General features: G+C 44.4%; 1 protein-coding gene across 3 annotated transcripts in view; it reads left to right on the top strand.

The window, feature by feature from the left end:
* Positions 1-14147: 14147 nt before the first annotated feature.
* Positions 14148-22924, top strand: part of RFX8 (regulatory factor X8) — a 72458-nt gene continuing 63681 nt past the window's right edge. For 2 of the 3 annotated variants that reach the window (XM_055123093.1, XM_055123092.1), the window contains exons 1-2: positions 14148-14209; positions 18634-18757. In XM_055123093.1, coding sequence (XP_054979068.1) covers positions 14148-14209; positions 18634-18757 — 186 coding nt within the window. Of the gene's footprint in view, positions 14210-18633; positions 18758-22924 lie in introns of those variants that run through there. The other variant, XM_055123094.1, reaches the window with a different exon arrangement.

Raw genomic sequence — 22924 nt, 5'->3', positions numbered from 1 at the left:
GATTTGTTACAGGCATTTGATATTTCAACACCAATCCCGCCACCATTCTACGTTCCCTCCAACATTGTCTCCACTTTTCCTAATCGCCCCTTAACCTTGCCCCCATAGTTGGCCCTCAGTAATTTATTTCATTTTTTTTGCTATTAATAATTTGCTAACAGAATAATCAAAAAATGTTTCCTTAGAATAAAGTGAAACTTGTTATATCACACTATGAAGCCATTAAGACTTGTATTACTAAAATGTTGTTTCAGGTTAAGGTAGTTGCCTTTTACATTATATCTTTAGAATTTTTATTTTATTAGGGGCCAGGGAGATAGATAGCACAGCAGGCAGGGTGCTTGCCTTCCGTGCAACCAACCTGGGTTCAATCCCCTGCTGGTACCCTGAGCCTGCCATAAGGAATCCTTGAACACAGAGTCAGGAGTAAGCCCCGAGCACCAAGGGTATATTGTATAAATTATCAAAGATGACTTAAAGAATATAGTAAGATGTGCATAGCTTATATGCAAACACTATAACATGTTATATGGGAGGTGGGCATCTGAGAATTTGATGTCTTTCGGGGTCCTGGAACCAGTATGGTTGTTTAATAAATACCAAGAGACAACCATAGATGCAATCAAGAATTCTCAAATCAGTGTTTTATTTCAACAAACTGAGAAAAATACTAACATTTTAATAAATGAGACCAAAAAGGTTGTTCTAACAGAGGATCATTAGTAAAGGTAACTCTTGAAGGCTAATCCCTACATGTATACTTATGTTCACCATTGGGCTCTTTTCAATGAACAGTTGAGATATAAAATAACAAGATGCACCAAGTGCCCAACGACGGAGACATAGTCAAAGAAGATATGAAGTGCACACACATTGCAACACTACTCAGTCATGAGGAAAGATAACAATTTATTTTTTGCAGAAACGTGGATGGAAGGGGTCGAAGGGGTTATGCTAAGTGAAATAAGTCAGGGGAAAGACAATATCACTAATAAATGTGATATAGAAAGGCCAACCAAACAAGAACAATAACAAATCTTTAGTCTCAGACAATAAAACTGAGGCTACGGAAATAAAGGAGATGGGGGAGGGGGTTCAGTGAACTGTGGTGGAGGGATCTGGTACTTTGGTGTGGGTACAATGTGCCAACAAATATGGTGTGAACTTAAACCTTAAAACATGCGATCTTGAGCCAGGTAGATTGCTCAATGGACAGAGCATGTTTTGCATATGGAATGTCAGAGTTTGGTTCTTAGAACTGCATGGTTGTCCAAACACCACTAGGAGAGACCCCTGAGCACAGAGCTGGAAGCAGCCCCTGAGCATGACTAGAATGGCCAAAACACCAAAATCATAAACGAACCAAGCACAGCCTTATGAATCAGTGTTACTTCAGTAAATTGAATTAAATTAAATACTGGCGCCAAAGTGATAACATGGCAGGTAGGGCACTTGCCTTACACCAGCCAACCTGGGTTCAATCTCTGTGGTTCCCCAAACCCTGCTAGGAGTGATCACTAAGTGCAGGAATAAGTCCTGAGCACCACTGGGGATGGTCACACCAAAACTAATTAATTAAAGGATAAGAGGTAGAAGGAAATGATATCTGATGGGAGTCCTCTAATGAAAGGAGGAAAAAAGGTGAGTAAACCAAACAAACATTAACAACATTAAACAAAAATTTAACCCTAAGAATGAAAAAAATAGAATTACTGTAGATGACATAATCTACACATAGTTTGAATTTTAAATGCAGTTATATATCTTTTTTTTCGTTCTTCTTTTGCTTTTTGGGTCACACTTGGCAATGAACAGGGGTAAACTCCTGGCTCTGCACTAAGGAATTACTCCTGGCAGTGCTTGGGGGACCATATGTGATGCCAGGAATAGAACCTGGATCGGCCACGTGCAAGACAAATGCCCTAACCGCTGTGCTATGGCTCCAGCCTTGCAGTTACATACCTTAAGGGTTCTATTACCTAGGAGAAGGCTAAATATTCTGATATATTTATGCTTTAAGAAGTTAAGTGTGGGGCTGGAGCAATAGCACAGCTGGTAGGGAGTTTGCCTTACACGAGGCCGACCTAGGTTTGATTCTCGGCATCCCATATGGTTCTCCGAGCACCGCCAGGAGTAATTCCTGAGTGCATGAGCCAGGAATAACCCCTGTGCATCATCCAGTGTGACCTAAAAAAAAAGAAGAAAGAAAGAAAAATGTTAAGCGTGTTTTGCTAAAATTTCTAGAATAATAAGTTAAAATGAGAGACCCTCTGCTTGTAAAGACTATGATCCAAGAGGTCTTCTAACCCATTTTGGCACCCAGAGCTGCTTCTTACAGACATGCATCTAGACTGTGAGCTGTACTACGACTATGTGCCTGCCCGGGGAGGGATTTTCCCTTTCCACCCTATTTTTCTGCGTGGAAAATGGCGGCGGTGGCATCATCCACGTGGCGAGAGCCACCCCCTAAGACTTCCACCCAGAGGTAGGAACTTTGCAATGCTGTGGCTCATAGGCGATCATGGGATGGGGGCAGTACCGGCACGCCCTCGGCCCAGATAAGATCTGGAGCTGCTGCTCTCGAAACAGACCCTCTGCTTGTAAAGACTATGATCCAAGAGGTCTTCTAACCCATTTTGGCACCCAGAGTGGCTTCTTACAGACATGCATCTAGACTGCGAACTGAACTAAAATATCAGAAATCCAAAACTGTGCTGTCGCTTTTGCGGCCATGTGAGCTCATAGAATCTTCATTCTCAGCAATGAAAAGAAATTATTAAATGATGCCTTTTCAGCAGGCCTGATTGTTGGGGGAAAATTCCAAACAATAATAGTGAGTTCCCTATTGAAATATTGAATGTATTCAAAGTACAGAGAATAAAATGAAGATCATTAGCTACTTAGGTGGGGGCTGGGTGGGAAGGGGGTATATTGGGGTTCTTGGTGGTGAAACATGTGCACTGGTGAAGGGATGAGGGTTCAATCATTGTATGACTGAGACTTAAACCTGAAAGCTTTGTATTTTTTTCTCATGGTGATTCAATATAATAAAAAAAAACAAGTTAAAATAAAAAACAGATATTGCTTTCAAAGTGCTGAAGGATTAAAATAAATGGAAATGACTTTTCCATATACTTTTTATTTTTATAAAGTTTTTACAATAATTTATTACATTTAATATTCCAATACCAATTCCACTACCATTACACCTTCCCACCACTATTATTTCAACTTTTACCACTACTACCAAAACCTGCCCAAAGGCAGATCCTAAATAATTTATTTTGTATTGCTTGTTATGAATACTCCACTAAAAATGATCCAAAATATCTTCCTTAGAGGAAAGTATGTGAAGATCGTTGTATCTCACCCTGGAGTCATAAAGCTCTTGTATAAGATATTCTGACATGTTGTTACAGGTTGAGTCTTTTTTTTTTTTATCTAGATCAGTTACCTTCTACTTTACACCTCATCCAATGTGATGTGCTACTCCTGGTACATCAGTGGTATAGAGTATGAGATGTTGCTCCAGAAATTCTAAATTTTTAAATAGAGTGATAGAGCTGGAGTTAAATTTTTAACTGGGTGGTGACTTTGGGATCTGGAGTCATCTCTGCAGCTAAGCTGTTCTCTCCGGAGATTTATTTGTGTCCCTGGGTCATGGGTGTGAATGAGCTCATATGGTGCTAGAGGCAGTTCATGGTCATGACTGCCATGCTACCAGAAGAACAGGGAGATTGAGGGAGGTTGCCCATTCCCGACTCTGAGAAATCCTGGACAGGAAACGATTTTTTTTATAAGAAAGACTAAATTCAAAGAAAGAAAAGGTTTTTAAGTTCATCATGAAATCAGAAATGTCTCAGCAAATGAGATAGTGTGCTGCAGGTGGTAAATGAAGGTCAGCAAGGAGTCAGGAACAGGGAGACTCAGACTCGATCTCATCATTTACACCTCCATGCAGGGCTCTGACAGCTCCCTGCTCTCTCCCAAACACCTGATGACTTTATGAAGTGTGTTTAAACATGCACATCTTGCAGAGGTGCTATTGCTAATCCATAACTGCTGCCCATCCCACTTCAAGCTGAAAAGACCTGCATTTAAGGCCCCCTAAGAGCCTCACCTCCTTGAGGAGCCCAGGGGCTCACAAAAACCACTGGACCATCAACCTGGACTGGGATGGTTCCTCTCAGTTTTGGCAGTGCTGCTTTACTCAGGAAGAAGAATTGCCTTTGTGGGATTTGAGGAATTCTCTCGTCCTTGTGGAAGACAAATAGTTTTTTTCTTGGGCAACATGAGAGCTGAGTTTGGGAACCATTGTTTTAGCTTTCCTGTGCTGGACTCTGTGATAAATGGAGACTTTTGTTTTGTTTTGTTTTTCTTCCTTGCGGAGGAAACCAAATGCAGCAGACTACTGTGTGGGGCGCTATATCTGATGTGACAAAGGCAACAAAGTCAGGAAGTTCAAGTGATGGATCCTAGGATGGATTCAAACGAAACTCCCTTCCACATTAGGAAATAGAAAATATGAGGCGCACAAAAGATGCAAGAGCTGGTCCCTTGAGACATGTGGAGCCAGTTCAGGTTTCTATCTTTTCCTTTGAGAGGTTATTCTCATACTTTTAGTGCCTTGACACTTTCTTTTTTCTTTTTCTTTTAAATTTTATTTTATTTTTATAAACAGGGCTGGAGCGATAGCACAGGGGTAGGGCATTTGCCTTGCACACAGCCGAACTGGGTTCGATTCCTCCATTCCTCTCAGAGAGCCCTGCAAGCTATCTAGAGTATCTTGCCTACATGGCAGAGCCTGGCAAGCTACCTGTGGTATATTCAATATGCCAAAAACAGTAACAACAAGTCTCACAATAGAGATGTTACTGGTGTCTGCTTGAGCAAATCGATGAGCAACGGGATGACAGTGGTCCAGTGATACAGTGATTTTTATGAAATTGTTTATAATTTGATTATATTTAATACTCAAACACCAAGCCTACCACCATTACACCTTCTCACACCATATTTCAGATGTTTCCATCTTGAACCCCAAACCCTGCTCCCAAAGCAGAACCAAAATAATTTATTTTGTATTGCTTGTTATGAATAATCCACTAAAAATTATCCAAAAAGTTTTATTAGATAAAGGTGTGTGAAGATCGTTGTTTTTCATCCAGGAGCCATTAAACCCTATTTTAAGAAATTAGCAACACGTTGTTAAAGGTTGAGCTTTGTGTGCATATATATACACGTGTATTTTATATATATATATATATATATATATAAAGAGAAAGAGAGAGAGAGAGAGCACTGCACTATATAACACTGTCATCCCGTTATTCATCAGTTTGCTTGAGCGGGCACCAGTAATGTCTCTATTGTAAGACTTGTTGTTACTGTTTTTGGCATATCGAATATGTAATGGGTAGCTTGCCATGCTCTGCTGTGCAGGAGGGATACTCTTGGTAGCTTGCCGGGCTCTCCGAGAGGGACAGAGGAATCAAACTTGGGTCAACCGCATGTATATATTTTTATAAATATATTTCTCCCTAAGATTGGTTGCCTTCTACTTTCAACCCCATCAAATATGGTGTGTTACTCTTGGTATATCAGTGGTGTAAAGTATGAGATGTCGCAAGGCCATAAATGCAGTTGTGCAGCCCAGAATAGATTCACTCATGGTGAGGTTCTTCTGAGCATGTGGAGGGGTGAAAAAGATGGGATTCTGGAGACATATAAACTTGGAAACATAGAGGTAACTCCACTATCTGTGGTAGCTGTCTCCGTGTCTCATTTTAGTGACACTTTGAGGGCCAAAGTCAAGTGGTTAAGAGTGTGACATCAGATGCTCTGCCACTTATGGGCTATATGGTTGTGGACAATGTCCCTTTAAGCTTCCTTTTCTTGCCTGTAAAACAAGATAGTCAACTTTGATGGTCTCACGGACTTGAAAATTTACAACTTTGATTTTCTGAAACTGCATACTGGGGAGAAGAGTAGAGGCTAGAGAACAATTTACTGAAGTTAGCCAGGGAGTCCAATCACATTGGACCTAGCCCAATGCAGAGCCCAGATTCCTCTGGCAAATACAGTGTACATTTCTGTTTCCCCCCACAAGATGGCCAAACCACAATGGGAGGCGTAGGGAGTGGGGTGCTGTTTCCGGGACAACCACAGAGCTCAAGACTTCAGAATGGAAAAAGGAGGAAGAAACAGGTGCATGGGGGTGGCAGGTGTACAGTGGCCTGGCCCAGACAAAGCTGCCCACATGGATTCTTCTCAGGGACCCCCTCTTCCCTGGCCCCCTGCCCACCATACACACACACACAAACACACAGGGTACCTTTGTCCACAGGGCCACTCAGTCTGGAGCAGTCACTCCAGTGTTGTGACCGGAAGAGGAAGCCCTCGGTCTCTCCATCAGATTGACTCCATGCTGCTACTTACAACGTAGGCTCAGAGGGTCACTGAGGCCAGTCTCCCCTAGGGCCTCAGGTTGCCCTATGGCTTTGAGCTAGCTGACCACCCAGTAAGGACCCCATCTAGACCTTCAACCGCTATTCTGCATGTTCTGTCCTACAGCCATCTGGAGGAAGCCCCTTCTCATTCTTTTTTTTTTCTTTTTTGGTCACACCTGGTCATGCTCAGGGGATACTCATGGCTCTGCACTCAGGAATTACTCCTGGCAGTACTTGGATGACCATATGGGATGCTGGGGATAGAACCTGGGTTGGCCGCATGCAAGGCAAACACCTACCCACTGTTCTATTACTCTGCCCCCCCCCCTTCACATTCTTATGCCTGTATTTGAAATCATCACTCTCAGAGGTGCCACAAGAGCAGGTAGCATTACAACATGTCCTTGCTGAAACCTTCTTGCCTCCTTTAAGCATGTGCTTCATAAATACGTTTTATGGAAATGGCTCAAATCTCTCCCTCCCTCTACTTGCCAAAGTATACCAAGTTTACTCGACCGCAGTCACTTCTATGTTGGTGTGGGAGAATCCTGCTTTTCGCAGAACCTTCAGGGAGAAGAGAAGAAACAGGCATTAGAAATGTGTTAGTGGGCCGGGGATGTAGTACAGCAGTAGAGCACTTTCTCTGTGTGTTTGTGAGGCCTTGGGTTCCAGCCCTAGCACATGAAAATTAACATCATCATCATCATCATCATCTAGAAATGTGTACTTTTTTTTTCTAAGAAGAATTATCCATTTGATTTGAGAAAAGGAAGTCTGCTCTGAGCAGCTCAAATACAAAGATGATCTGCTGGTGGTCATGGGGACTCCTAAAACACTCAGCTGAGGAAGAACGGCTGAACCACCACCCCCACCCTCCCCCCAGAACTAGAAGATTGCCAGACAGCTGCCTTCTGCTTTCCCCATCTGTTGCTGTCTCCTCTGCTTCTTGGTTTATCTACTTCTTATGCGAGACTCTAAGAAGTAGAGCCAACCAAATTATTGCGGCCGGCAACAGTCAGACTTGAGGGAGAAGCAAGATGGTCCATGCTGATGGCAGAGGCATTTCCCGTCTCTGGAGTTCTGCCAAGGCTAAGTAAGATTGAGGAAGTCAGATCTGAGAAAGATGCTCTTGACAACTGTTTACACCTCCAGCGGGCTCTTTGTGGTCATATGACCAGCGATTCTAAGGACTGGCTTCTCATAAAATATGCTGTGCTAGAGCAATCTTTAAGAATCTACTGGGACAAACCCAGCAGGCAGAAATGCTCTTTAGAAAATGTTCTTTTTGCAGCTCTCTGCTGGGGAATTCCGACGGCTCATTAGCAAAAGGGGTCACAAATTCCTCTGAAAGGTAACTGCTGCCCTCTCAGTTCATTCAGGAAGATGTGTCAACCTTGTATTTTATTCAAGATTCTTTGGTGAAATTCATTTCATGGTGGGGATAACATCAGGACACAATTCCATGCAGAGCAGAATAGAACTGGGAGCAAGCAGCTGTTTAAGGGTGCTTTTACCAATGACGAATAAGAACTATGAGAAAGGCTGAGAATTTGTCACACCAAAAAGTCAGCCAATGCAACCATCTAAAACGTGTTTTTTAAGTTAATTCCTTCATGGTCATGCAAATCTTTAAAATGGTACTGACATAAATCCAAAATAGTTGCTTTCATGTCCCTTGCAATTCTCTCAGAAAAGTATGAAACAAACTAAAGCATAGCTTATGACTTTACACACAACCCTGATTTGAACAAATGCCTTTGAGCACACAGTTCTAGTGAGATGATTTATTTAATTCCTACTAGTGGACTCCAGGAAAGAAAACCATGTTTCCTTCTTTTCTCCATTTTCTATCAGACTGCCTAAACTCCCCCACCTGATTTTTTTCATGATACAAAAGAGTTAGATGTGTTACTTTACAAATTGCAATTTACAAGCATTCTTTGATGAATGAAGACTGTTTCTTTTCATTCCACACATTCTCTAAGTTCTTCTGTAGATAATACTGTTTGTTATACCACATGCAGCCATGGAACCCCTGCAGAAAAAGGGGGGTGGTGGAGAAAGGGAAACTGTGAGCAGAGAAAGCAGCCTTCACAGACATGATATGAATCCCAGGAGCTCCAAATCATAGATTCCAGATCAGGAAATGGCAAAGCTGTGCTTTGTGTGAAGTTGCATTTCCCATTCTCTCACACAAGCTTGGTGTTCCTATCCACTCCAACTAGAGTGTGGGGCAGACATCCAAAAGATGAATCCAGACCAAGTAACATCTCACCATATGATAAAGCAGTTTTTCCTTTCTTCAATATTTTGCTCTTATTTTGTCTGAAGGTCTCCATGACTTGCTGGTTTTAAGCCCTGGGGACTGGGTGGGTATCTCGCAAGCAAAAATGAGCATGGGGTTTATTATCTGTCTTTGGAATGCATAGTCTTTATGAATGCTAACTCCAACCTGCAAGCCTTACTTAAAACTACATCTACTGCATGGGCACACTTGATTCATCCACAAAAAGTAAATAATTTCAAGAATGGAATGAAACATAGCATCTCAGATCAAAGGTGGTTGTATGCAAGGATAAGGCACAGCTGGTACCCTTTCACTGGGTGAAAAGAGACTAATTGGATAATCTAGAAACCAACTAGACTGAAATAGGCAAAAGACAGAGACTTTTCTGGCTCAAGGGAGAAAGCTTTGTGCACATAAAATGTGGCACCAAGAATGGTTATGTTCTTTGACATACATGTTGACATTTATTTTCCCTTGGTACAGTAGAGAACTAGAGGAAAACATCAAACCTCATGTTATATAGAGACTGGATTTTTCAGGCCTAAGAGTACAAAAGTAAGTGAATGCCACAAACTTGAAGGCTTTCCGTTGAGTCTATGGCAATTCAATGTTCTTTGTGAAAATAAAAATATCTTATACCTAATTATACAGAGCAGTCCCTGTGTGTCTATGTTCAACCCTAAGGAAAGCATTCACCACACTGTCAGGAAGCCACATGTAGATATCTGATCTACATGTAGCACCTGAGGAAGGCTTCAACTGTGAATAAGTCTTGGAGTTTCCTTACAAAGCATAACATGCACAATAAGGGGATATGGTGCCACCAGCAGATAAACCTGTACCTGTGGGCCAAGTGCATCAGCAGATTGATGATGCCTTCAGACTTCCAGATACTCCAAAATTGCTGCTGTGCTTTAGGCCAGACCCCAACAACTTGGAGCCAAGTTTACCAAGAAGTAAATGGTCAAAAGTTAGGTATGTGGGAGACATACCCACAAACCACCTCCAGCTTAGCTACATAAGCTCATTTATTGGCCTTATTTCAGAGACCCAGAAATCTCAAAAGAGATCAAAAGATGCAATTAGGGCCTATAGCGCAGAGGTAGGTGGGAACCCATGACTGAGAGCCTCAGGCTCACTTGCATCAGGACTCGGCCTCCTTACCCCAGGTCCCCAGTTTTCCAGTAGCTTGGCAGTCATACCCACAAACTGCCCCTGGCACCATGTAATCTCATCAAAGGCCAACACCCAGAGACTATAAACTAAAGCTCCCAGAAGAGAGGATCAAAGAATGACCTGACCCCTCACCAAGCTATCTTCACCAGGCACCTCAGAAGGGGGCGGGTTGAGTTTCCCTCCCTGCTCCAAGCAGGACCCTGGCAGCCAAACACCTCCAGAACCCAACCACCGCCATGTCCAAGGCCATTCTCCACATGCTTGGACAAGTCTCACCCAAGAGGGCACAAGCCTCCCCCAAAACGGGATGAACCTTACCAGAGAGCAGATTGGCAGGAAAACCCAGATATGCAGGAACTTGTGATTGAGATCTCCAAGTCCGCTTGGATCAGGATTGGGCCTTCTCCCCCCAGGTCCCCAGTTTTCCAGAAGCTTGGCAGCTGTACCCACAAACAGCCCCTGGCGCCATGTAATCTCATCAATGACCAAGACCCAGAGACTATAAACTAAAGCTCCCAGAAGAGAATGACACAGAATTTCCTGGACATTATATTCTATCCATAACAAGCAATACAAAACAAATCATCTAGCATTGCCTTTTCAGCAGGTTTGAGTCATGGTGAGACGTGTCAAAATATTGAATGTAACCAAAGTAGAGAGAGAGAGTATAGGGGAAATTGTCTGCCACATAAGCAGGGGAAGGGTTGGAACAGTGTGTGTGTGTGTGTGTGTGTGTGTGTGTGTGTGGTGGCGGGGGGTGGGGGGTGTGGAATACTGAGGATTTTGGTGGTGTATAGTGTGTGCTGGTGAAGGGATGGGTGTTTGATAATTATATGACTGAAGCTCAAACATGAAAGCTTTGTAGCTGTATCTCATGGTGAATCAAAAAAAAGGGGGGGGATAATAATCAAATAATAAAATAAAGTTAACATTAAGAATAGAATAAAAAAATGTGGAGTTCATGTCCAATTCAATCAGCTTAATCAATGGCTGAATAAATAGAAGTACTCCTACATTATTTTTAAAAAGGGCAGATGGGATTGGGGAGTGAGAGGGATACTGGGATCATCGGTGGTGGAGAATGGGCACTGGTGGAGGGATGAGTTCTCGAGCATTGTATGACCAAAACACAAGCATGAAAATATGTAAATCTGTAACCATACCCTCATGGTAATTCACACTCACAAAAAAATAATTAATTAATCAAAAAAATTATCCATCTTATATAAAAATAAAAAATCCAGGGTCAGAGCAATAGCACAGTGGGTAGGGCATTTGCCTTGCACATGGCTGACCAGGGTTTGATTTCCAGCATCCCTTATGGTCCCCTGAGCACTGCCAGCAGTAATTCCTGAGTGCAGAGTCAGGAGTAACCCCTGTGCACTGCTGGGTGTGACCCAAAAAAAGCAAAGCAAACAAATAAACAAAAAACAACCCATAACATGTAATCAGAGTTGGTCTTCTTATGATAATTGATCAAACCAGTACACCAGCTGCCCCAGAAGCAGAAGAAGCCAATAGCCTCTTGGGTGGGAAGTGGGGAAAGTAGCACCCTGGCCTCATTTTCTTCTATCTAACAGAAGCCTCTGAGGCCCCAAGGCAAGGCAAGGCCACAATTGCTTCTTGTGGAATTTGGCACATTGAGTGCAAGGAAAGCACCGGCAAGCTGAAGTCCCTCTGTGGTATACCTCTGTGGCGTCCCTCTGTAGTGTCCTACTGTGGTGTTGCATTGTGATGTCCTGCTGTGTCTCTCAGAGCACTGCCTTGTGCTGAGGAGGGCATGGAACAGCTCAAACGCTACCTGATTAGCAGGCACATTAGACCAAGTGGACCCTGAATCACCATCGGCTCTTCCCTATGTTATCCCAGCCTCTGAGGAGATGACGGGCATCTCGGGACACATCCTGGATGGCAAGAGCTGCCTCAGGGCAACACAAGGAATAATGGACCTTTGAGCTCTGCATCACATGCCACTGTAGAGGGCCTGTCCCTCAGTGAAAGGCCCAGAATGGCAGCCCCAGAGCACAGCCTTGGCCTTCTGCAGGAAGAGTGCAGACTGGCCAAGTCCCATGATGGCTGCCTCTGCTTTGAAAAACAACAGGAGAGGGAGGGCTGTCCTTCAGAAAACCTCCATCTCCTTTCCCCAAGGATGGTCACCTTTCCAACTGCCCTCAGGGTGTCACCCAGTTGCCCCTTTGCGCAATCCCTGGACCTTTAGGAAGCAGCTGCAGCCAGCTCTCATGGAACCCCCTCTAAGGTCTGAGACACCTCACAAGAGTAGAGTATCTCCTCCAGAGAAGCTTTTCATTTGTTCATTCTTTTTATTTGGGGGGCCACGCCTGGCTAACTACTGGGGGATCATACCCTTGTGGAACCATTCAGTGCTTGGGGCCCTCTTGTAGCTCCGGTCTGGTAGGCTTTCTCCTGCTGCAGGTATGACGTTGTTGTTGTTGTTGTTGTTGTTGTTGTTGTTATTTTGGGCCAGACCTGGGAGCTGTTCAGGTTTTACTCCCAACTCTGTACTGAGGAGTCACTCCTGGTGCAGCTTGAAGAAACACCTAGGATGCCAGGGATCGAACTTACGTTGGCCAATGCAACGCAAGAGTCCTGACTGCTGTCCTATCTGTCTGGCTTAGAGATGACGTATTTAAAGCATCTGCCCTTCTCAAAAGAACTCAGCTGTGAATATAAATGGGCAAAAGCAGCTCTGTTATGATTAAGGGTTTACTATAAGTTCCTTGAGTATTTTTTGGAAACATTTCGTATTTGCATTTCTTTGAAAAAAGGACTTTCAAATTGAGCAACTTCCAATAAAGCCAATAAACTAGTGCTCCAAGGAAGAGTTTTTATAGACAGAAGAGTGCAGGACCAAGAACACTGTATTTAGCAGGAAAGTGTCCTGGTTATTATTTGTTTTCCTTAGGCAGTGGGAAGGTCAGTGACAGATTAGCTCACTAGGACCTATAAATTAATTCCTGATGAGCTGGTCAAAGATTTCTTTTCTGGGAAAGCCAGAACTATAAAATCTTTGGGTTACACGGCACTTTGCAAAAGGGACTTTATTTGGGGTCAGTTTTCTTGTTTTTAGTACTTTGAAATTACATCTTCCCTTTCCCTGCAAAAATCTCCCTAAACTACAGAACTCAACTGATCCTTGATCAGCTCCCAAAGGGGGAAGTGTATGGCAGGTTCTTTGATGAATGTCCTGCACTGTCTCTCTGGGAGCCCCTTCTAGGTGCTGGGGTTCCTAGTGTCTGAGAAACACTTGTTATTTGTCCTTTTTCAACAGCAGCCCTCCCACACAGTGTACAAGGAAGCCTAGATGTAGTTTAGATTTGCATTTCCCTGTTGGTGAATGATGCTCTACATCGTTTTGTGCCCATCCTGACCACAGATGAATCTTCTTTAGAAGAACTTCAGTGCTTTTCCCCCGTTTCTTAATTAAGCTGTTTTGTTCTTGCTGTTGTTGAGTTGTCAAATTCTTTTTAGTCTGAACTAAGAAATCATCCCGGGCGAGGAGCTTTAGAAGCATCAGCACCACGTGGCACGACTGAGCTCAAACAAACTCCTTTCACTGAACACTTCATTGTAAGAGTCGCTGGAGAGCTGGCAAAAGAAGTGGGGTCGGAGGGGGTCAGTGAATTAACTCCGTGTCACCCAGTGTCACAGCAGTGAGTTCCCACAGCCCCCAGGGCACAGCTGCCCTGCGGGCTCACTGCAGGCGCTGCATCCCAATGCACATAGACGTCTGGAGGGGTCAGCTCGGCCACTCAGTCATCTGCCCAGGTGGCTGCCAGGGGCTCCACTGGTCTCAACCAGAGCCCATCAGCGTCCCCAGACTCCCGGTGCTCCCAGCTCCCGATCGCCCGAGCCAGCACCGACAGACCCACGGCTTCGCCCGGGCCGTGTGCGGTGGGTGGGTGCTGGGGCCCGCTCTGCTGCAGCCCGGGCGGAGGGCAAGCCCGCAAACCCGCAGGCGCAGGGCCTGGTCTCAGACCCCAGGCGCGGACCCCAGGCGCAGGCGGGGCGGCGGAAAGTTTCCCCCCGCTGCTGTCCCCGTCCGAGAGGTGGCCATGGCAGGGGGAGGTGACCACGGCCGTACTGCACGGCCCCGCGGGGCTCCTGGTCTGGCCCCGCGCGCCCGGCCCGAGCTCCCGCCCCGCCTGCCCGCGCGCCCCGCTCTAAAGTAAACACGGCGGAGCCGGCAGCGCCGCCACCCGCCGGGCCGCCGCGCCATGGCCGAGGGTGTGCCCGCAGCATCGCCCAGCCGCGGCCTGCACAGCGCCATCATCCAGTGGTGAGCCCGCGGGGACAGACCCTCCTCACACAGCCGGCACTGCGGCCCTCCGGCCTGCTGAAAGTCGGAACACAGGAGCCCCCCCACCCCCACACACACACACCCCTCACCTGGGACACTGGGACAGACACACCTCTGAACACACTCCCTGTACAGAAACACACGCACACATACATGTAGGCGGGCACACACACACCAGGGCAGACACACATGCCTGAACACACACACAAATACAGGCATACACACACACATGCAAGATGGGCACACATATCTGAACACATGCCCAGCACACACACACACACACACACACACACACAAACACCTCACCGTGACAGACATACCTCTGAACACACTCCCTATACAGAAACACACACACACACACACACATACATGTAGGTGGGCACACACACACCAGGGCAGACACACATGCCCAGCGCACACACACAAACACACAGGCATATACACACGCACACAAGATAGACACATGTGTCTGAACACATGCCCAACATGCACACACACATATACACACACACACAAACACCTGGGATAGACACACCTCTGAACACACTCCCTGTACAGAAACACACACACACACACACATATATATATACAGGCGGGCACACACACACCAGGACAGACACACATGCCTGAACACAGACACACTCAGGCATACACACACACAATAGACACACATGTCTGTACACATGCACAGTGCACACACACACAGAGGACACACAACCCCCAGGACACACGTAAACAGAGCAGACACACACGTCTGAACACACATGCCTAGGGTAAACATCCAGGACAGACATACACAAATACACACATGCACACATGCAGGAAACATACACACACACACACACACACACGTGCGTACCCAGGGCAGGTGCTCACACTCTATCTGGGGGAGTCTGCGAGGTCACTGTGGATCCTGGATTTCCTTCTGGGGTGCTCCCCAACAGCAGGTGGAAGCCCTTGGCTGTGTCCCTCAGGGGGTTGTTGGCTTTTGCCGCCTCTCTTGCATCTCAGAGCCGGCCAGGACAATGTTTGCTTAGTGTGAGATTCAGAAGGGACCTTCTCTGACTAGCAGCAACAGTGGTTTCACAATGTTTGTGAAACTCTCCTCAGCTGTTTAAATAGAAGCAAAAGAACACTAGGAAGAAAAATACACTCTGCTGTTTCTACGGATGAACACGGGGGTTGTAGTTCTTCATAAATAGGAAAATAATTGAAACCAGTACTGAAACCTTAGTTTTGTAAGACAAATAACCAGTAGATATAGGATACATCCCCCAAAAAAGGACTATTTCAACCTCTCAATATCTGTATTGTAAATCCTAATGTGCAAAAGAGAGAGACAGAGGCAGGGGGACATCAAGAGAAACAGAGGAAGGGAGAGAGAGAGAGAGAGAGAGAGAGAGAGAGAGAGAGAGAGAGAGAGAGAGAGAGAGAGAGAGAGAGAGAGAGATGCCTGCCACAGAGGCAGGCTGGGGGTGTGGGATGGGGAGAGGGAAACTGAGGATATGGGTGGTAGGAGATGTAAAGTGGTGGAGGGGCAGATGTTGGAACACTATATCACTATGTAACTGATTGAAACTCCATCATGAATAACTTTGTAACTGTATCTCAGGGTGATTCAAAACAACTTTTTTAAAGGTCTATTTCTCAGAAAACACTTTCAGATAGTTACATGAGTTAAGTAGCAAAAATGAAGGGCTTGTTTGTGATTGAAACCAATTCTACTTCCCCCTTTCCACCTACAGTGTCTTAGATGCATTTCAGTTTCCAGAAATGACCCAAAGAGTAAACTCTGGCGCACACAGTATTTTCTCTTACTCAGTGGCTCTTTTCCCCCACAGTCACTAGCTCAGACATGAACCACTGATTCCTAGACTCAGGAGTCAGGATAGCTTTCTCAATGACACCAAGTTACATGAAAAGCTTCTGGAGTTTATATTATGCTCCAGACCCTTGACACAATTGTCAGAGATTCAAAAACAAAGACAAAGAACAGACAGACCTGGACCCCCTTTGGGATGGTTTGTGACCAGACAGAAGAGAGGCTGCACAATTGAGTGCTCTAAGCCACTGCAGATAGTATAGAAATGAATCCTGTCCATACAGTCTAACCCTCCCAGTGTGTGGGTGGGGGTGGGGTTGGGATGGGGGGTGTGAACTGCTCCTCAGATTTGCAGACAGATGGAGCCTTGGGGACCAAGCGGATCATGGTTTCCCGTGTGGCTCTTTCATAGGTGTCCAGTCTCTGAGCCAGAACCATAACCAAATCACTGGCACAGGTGGTTTTCATGCCAGGAGCAAAAAACATGCCTCCCCCACCTCAGCCTCATTAAGGAGGCTGCTATCAACCAAAAATATAGAAATAAAGCATCGTCAAGGAACTGAAGCAATTGGAATCCTTGTGTGCTGCTGACAGAAATGTAATCCAATACAGCTGCTACAGAAAACACTCCATCAAAAAGCCAAATATATCATTATCTTGTGTTTCAGCAGCCCTGTCTCTGTACCCCCATCTACTGAAAACAGATATCTGCCCCTCCACATTCACAGCAGCCTTATTTACGAAAGCAACACAAGGATCTATCTGTCCACAGGTGAATGGACACACAAAATGTGCTCTATGCAGAAGTAAAATGTGGCTCCGCCTTAAAACAAAAAAAGGAATGGAATTCTGATACATAAGGAAATACTTCAATGAAATAAGCCAGTCACAAGAGGACAAGACAGTATGATTCGATTTAGATGAGGTGTTCAGTGTGCTTCTGATCCTAAAGACAGTAGCATGTATTTGAAGTTGCTGAAGGATGAGTTATTGTTTAGTCAAGAAGAGCTTCCATTTTGCGAGATGAAGAGAGATTTCTGCCCAATTGATTTTGTACAACAAAGTACAAAGAATCAATGTCTCTGAACTTTAGAGTGAAAATGATGATCTTAGTGTTGTATTTACTTTAACACAAAATTTCAAAACCCAGATGCAACAGAACTCCTGAGTTTGCAGTTCAGAGCCTTGGTTGGAGGGTGTCCAGGGAGGGTGTCCAGAATATGCCCAGGGAGACCACTTGCTTAGAAAAATCACCATGGCACGGAGGGCAGCAGGGCACAGCCCAGGCAGGCCTGATTGCTGTCACCTGGAAAAGATGTTGTACTGGGCTTTATTTCTCCATTTGGAATTGTAGTCAGGCACTGGATGATTTTTAGACTATCTTACACAGGTGGAATCTCCCAAAGAGATATAAAAGCATGAGAAGACCCCTAACAGGGAGCAGAAGTTTGATGAACAGGAAGGACTGCAGTAGGAGACGGGCTGAAGAGATTGGACAGTGGGTAGGGCACTTGCCTTGCATGTACCCAACACAGGTTTGATTCTAGGCACCCCATATGATCCCCTGAGCACACCAGAAATGATCCCTGGGTGTAGAGTCAGGAAGGAGTATGCCCTGAGCACTGCCAGGTATAGCCCTCTATAAATAAATAAATAAATAAATAAATAAATAAATAAATAAATAAATAAATAAATAAATAAAACAAGAAGGGCTGCAGAAGTGGAATGAGGCAGGCTGGCCTTGTGGGAAACATAAAGATGCATGGGGACAGCCAGCTGTCTCTCCAGACTTCACTGAATTTATGAACATTGTCTAATCCCTCTGCACACGGAGCCTGGCTATAGACAGTCTCCTGAATACAAATAGAAATTTTTCAAATTTCTGCTGAAACTAACAAAATGCAAATTTCTTTCAAAAGAGATAGGAGCCACAATAGCTTTTGATCAGATGAATCAAAGACCCAGATTTCCTGCAGGTACCAGTACCATCCCCTCTTCCCTCTGTCATTAGTTATTGTTGTGATGACGGGGAGTTTCACATCCTCTCCTATGGAACTCTGCCCTGTAGCTCACTCTTTCGCTGCTGAGTTTGCACCTGGCATGGGGGGCAGTGCTGGGGACTGAACTCACAGCCTCATGATGGTAAGGTCTTCTGCTACTGAGTCAGCCCCTGTCCTTCAGAGCACTTTTATTTGTGATCTAAAAATCCTCAGAAAATGTGAGAAGGGCAGGATTAGGTGTGTTTGCTATGGAGCTGGCAGTGGTCAGCTTTTCTGAGTCCTGCGCTGTCTGTTCAATAGATGTTGCTTGGACCATGCTCTGTGCCTGACCATTGGCTCTCACCAAAGTGTACAGTTCTAAAGACCACCAAAGGGGCTGGAGTGGTTGCACCGTGGGTAGGGCATTTGCCTTGCACATAGCCGACCTGAGTTCGATCCCCAGCATCCCATATGGTCCCCCGAGTACCACCAAGAGTAAGTCCTGAATTCAACGCCAGGGGTATTCCCTATGCATCGCCGGGTGTGACCCCCCCAAAAAAAGACCACCAAAGTCCTCTTCCTTCTCCTTCTCTCTCCCTCAGGTTGGTGGACAATTTCTGCATTTGTGAAGGATACAGTGTGCCTCGCTGCCTCATGTATGACATTTATGTGGATACCTGTGGGCAAAATGTTCAGAACCAAGTCAACCCTGCCACATTTGGGAAGGTAGGCAGTGAACATAAAAATTTTTACTTGGTGAAAAAAACCCCACAGTTAGTGGGAAAAGAAATGTTAGGATCCCTTTGGGTCTAATTGGCTTCACTCTGGAAAACTAAAAACAATCAATATACTTTTTCATTTCCACCCAAAAAGCATTTAGTTTGCCACTGTAGTAGCAGAGAAAAAATTCCCCCTTCTCTGGGGTTTTCTCGGACTGGAAAAGCAGTCAGATCAGCATCAGATAGATTAGTAGGAGAAGTAAACGTATGTAATATGTGGAGAATGAAGTTTCTAAAGCCATAGGGGCAAAATGGGGATGGGGTGTATATCTCAAGCTGTGGAATGGGCTGAGCTGAGGAAAGGGTGACTCATTTGATCCAAGTCAAGTGTTCTATGACTAGATATTTTCTCTGAGGGAAAGTTTACTTCTGGTTAAAAAAATTCTTCACCCTGGGCAATGCCTCTAGTCTGGGTTCTAGTTAAAGGTGTGATCAGAGTTTCTAGAGAGCCGGCAGGATCTTTGTGGACCTCAACTCAAAGAGATCCACATGTCAAACAGGCATGTCTTGGGGTGGCCTGTTCTATCATGAACATTGTGGGGAGGTGCCCCCTTCTCTACTCTCCTCGAGCCACACTTCTCGACAAGCACGGGGAAGATGGCATGCACCTCAAAGAATGTGACTATAGCATGCAGAGATTCTCTGGGGACAAGTCTGCCAGGACATCATTCTGGGTGCAGGAATGCCGCAGATGGAATCACGTGATACCAGGCAGAGGATGCTTCCCACACCCAGCTGTTGGCAGTCAGTCACTCTTGCTCTGCTCTGTAGCAGTACTTAGACTGCACAGTATAGTCCATCGGAGACTTTCATGGAGCAGTCATGACATTCCAGGCACTATTGTAGACACCAGGATATGATAATGGACAAAACAGATAAAATTTTTATACCTTACTGAACTCACTGTAGTTGGAGAAGTAGACAGATAAAAAGTATACACTATATATTGTAATATGAATGAGAAAAATAGAGAAGGAATATAAGAACTGTTTTAGGGGATCAGTTGTTTTAGGGGTACAGCAAGGGAAGGTATCACTGACAAGCAATCTTATGAATGAGGCAAATGAGGGAATGAATATGTGGGTTAGGAGCAACGAGTCTTCACAGAAAGTCTGTGCAGAAAAGAAGGTGCAATGACTGGAGGGATGAGATCAGGGAGAAAGGATGAGAAATCTAATCAGGGACAAGAAGATAGAGGTGAGCCTGTTAAGAAGTGGTCAGATTCTGGGTAAATTTAGAAGTCAGAACCGATAGAATTGTTTATGGAAAGATTAATAGAATTAAGCAACTGAATGATTAAATTAAATAATAGAAGCTTTGCATCAGGGAATGCATTGTTTTATTTTTAGAATATTAGTATTATGGTCTTTTAGGAAACAGCCAAAAATAAGTTGAAAAGATAATTTTTCAAGGAAAGGGGATAGCTCTTTTGAATCCATTTATAAGAAGTTTGACTGGGTCTCATGGAATCAAATCTAACCCAATGAAAATATAATGGGATGCCATTTTAGGTGAAGTTTATTTTTGCATTTAGATATAATTTAAATTTTCTAGCATCTCCATTGTAAGAGCTTTCTATAAGTGAAGTCAATTTTTTAAGTAATTTTACAATTTAATTCAAATTATTGAAATGTCCTTATTATCATTTGGTCATGAAAACATTAAAAATCATTGAGTTATTCTTTCTTCATGCAAAACCTCTGACACCTGGTGTGTCTTTTCCATATATAGCCATCTCATTTGTGATTGGCTGCATTTTAGGGACTCAGCGACTTATGACTTGGGGTTCCCATTTCAGACAGCCCATGACTGAGTAGGTTCTAAGTCACCAGCCATATCCTCTCTTCCTCTGGTGTTTCCTTCCACCACAGCCTCTCCCAGCACTTCCACAGAGCCAACTTCCTCTATCTACTTCCTCATTTCCTATGACGGACTTGCCCAGCCCATCGCTCCCATGGTGCTTTACCTGCCCATTGGCCCCAGTACATAACCTTCTGCCCCAGTGCCTAATACAGACTGTGAGCAAGAGAGGTTCGCAGGAAGGATGTGTAGGTGGGGAGAGAATGGTTGGCATTTCAAAATGCAGTACTGGACTAGTGCTGCAACAACTAGTTCAGGAAGACATTATTAGGAGTCAAGAAAACAAACCAGACTGGCCAATGGCTCTGTATTAATGGTTGACTGGCTCATCTAGTCCCCTGGGCTGGATTCAGAACATTTTTCCCCTTATTATATCCTCCAAAATGTGCTTGGGTACAATTAACCCTGGCAGTTTCCCAGTCCAGTGGTTATACCTTTTGAGGTATAATACAATATCTCTTTGAGAGCACTTCTGGCTGGGAGGTGCTTGAGAACAAAGCACTGGCTATGGGCAAAGAGGTCAACCTCACAGGGACTGGGTGCTGTAGGCTTCTGTAGAGGACTCTGGACACGTGCTGTCCCCAGTCCTGGATCCATGACTTTGTACATAAGCCACAGACTGATGGAAACACAAGAGCTCTCACAGGATCACCACACAGTCCTCTCCATGTGTGCACCATCTGTCTTGTGCTTACTGGATAAGCCTGACATGGAGCTTGTTCACCGACCCACAAGCTACCAATTCCATTTCTTCCTTTCTACTCTCTCTCCCTACACCCCTTTTCTTCTTTTTCTAGAGGGCAAATATAAATTGTTCATTGCACCCTCTCATCATCAACCTGCGTGCAGTATGATACTACCTGCCTCTTCAGTTCTTTTCAACATACATATTGATGTGGATACATATTGATTGATGATACATATCTGTGAACCTACCACCCACATTGCAAGTTCTTCCACTTTGCATCTCCCTGGCATCCCCAATGGTGGGACTATCAACATGTTCATTATAATGACTTCTTCCCCTTTCTTTGTGGGAACCATTCCCAATGGTGTTTTGGATCATGCAGTGCCAGGGTTTGAAGCTGGGAACCCCAGCATGTGCTCCAGCCCTTTGAATCCTCTTCCCACTCTTATCTTGCCTTAAGAAAAGACTTTTAGAGTATTTGTATATCTCTATCTTCTTCTCTCTCTTCCTACCTTCCTTCCTCCCCACCTCTCCTCCCTATTCTTTCCTTCCCTCCTTCTCTTTTTTCTTTCTCTCTCCCTTCCGTCTACCCTTCCTTCCCATATTCCTGTCTTTATTTTATCTTTTGATTACTTTTACTCACTTTCCTAACCTCAGTAATATATCTATGTGCATTTCTTTTTTCCATTTTTTCCCCACTTGAGTAAGATCATGCAGTATTTGTCTTTCTTATCTTTCTCACTCTCTTTTTTGTTTTTGGGCCACACCCACAGTGCTCAGGGCTTATTCTTGACTCTGCACTCAAGGATTACTCCTGGAGGTTCTTGGGGAACTATTTGACCTGGGTTCAGACCCAGGTAAGTTGCATGCAAGGCAAGAACCTGTCTCTCTGACCCAGTATTTTTTATACCCCAGTCTCTTTTATGGGTCTTATTTTATATACTTCTAAAAGAATTTTTGAGCCACACATATCAGTGCTCAGGAGTAACTCCCAACACAGTGCTCACAGATCTCTCTTAGGGGTGGTGGTTGGGGTAACAATTTATTTCCTCATGGGATCACACTGGTTTTCCTACATGCATAATCTATGCCCCAACCTTTAAGTGATCTCAGTTCCGCTAAAGACAATTCTTAAAAGCATGTTTTATTTTGTGCCTTAACTTTAAAAAGAGGCATCATTTGTTATCTATCACCTTTGGGGTTAATTTACCAACTGTAACATTAAGATCTACTTAAATTAAGTTGGCAGTTATGTCTGGACCTACAGGGGAAGAAATGATTGTGCTGTCGTGATGGATCATTCTAATTTTCAAAGTGGTCACTCTAAATTGTCATCTACCAGCAGTCTAGGTACCCAATGTTGTTTCCAAAACATGAACATATGAACCCATCCCTCTAACCACATCCTAATCCCTGAAACTTAACAGTCATTGGTGAACCTTTGGATCATTGTAGACCATAAAATACAACCTTTTAATATTTGAAATAAGGCTCCCTGGCTTCGCCTTGCCTTTTTGGATACTCCTAACCCCCAGATTTCCATTTGTTTGAGAAGGATTTCAATGT

This window comes from Sorex araneus, chromosome X (genome assembly GCF_027595985.1).
Source record: "Sorex araneus isolate mSorAra2 chromosome X, mSorAra2.pri, whole genome shotgun sequence".
NCBI classification, from domain to species: Eukaryota; Metazoa; Chordata; class Mammalia; order Eulipotyphla; family Soricidae; genus Sorex; species Sorex araneus.
The sequence above is the reverse complement of the archived record's forward strand: the minus strand, read 5'-3'. Positions and strand labels throughout refer to the sequence as shown.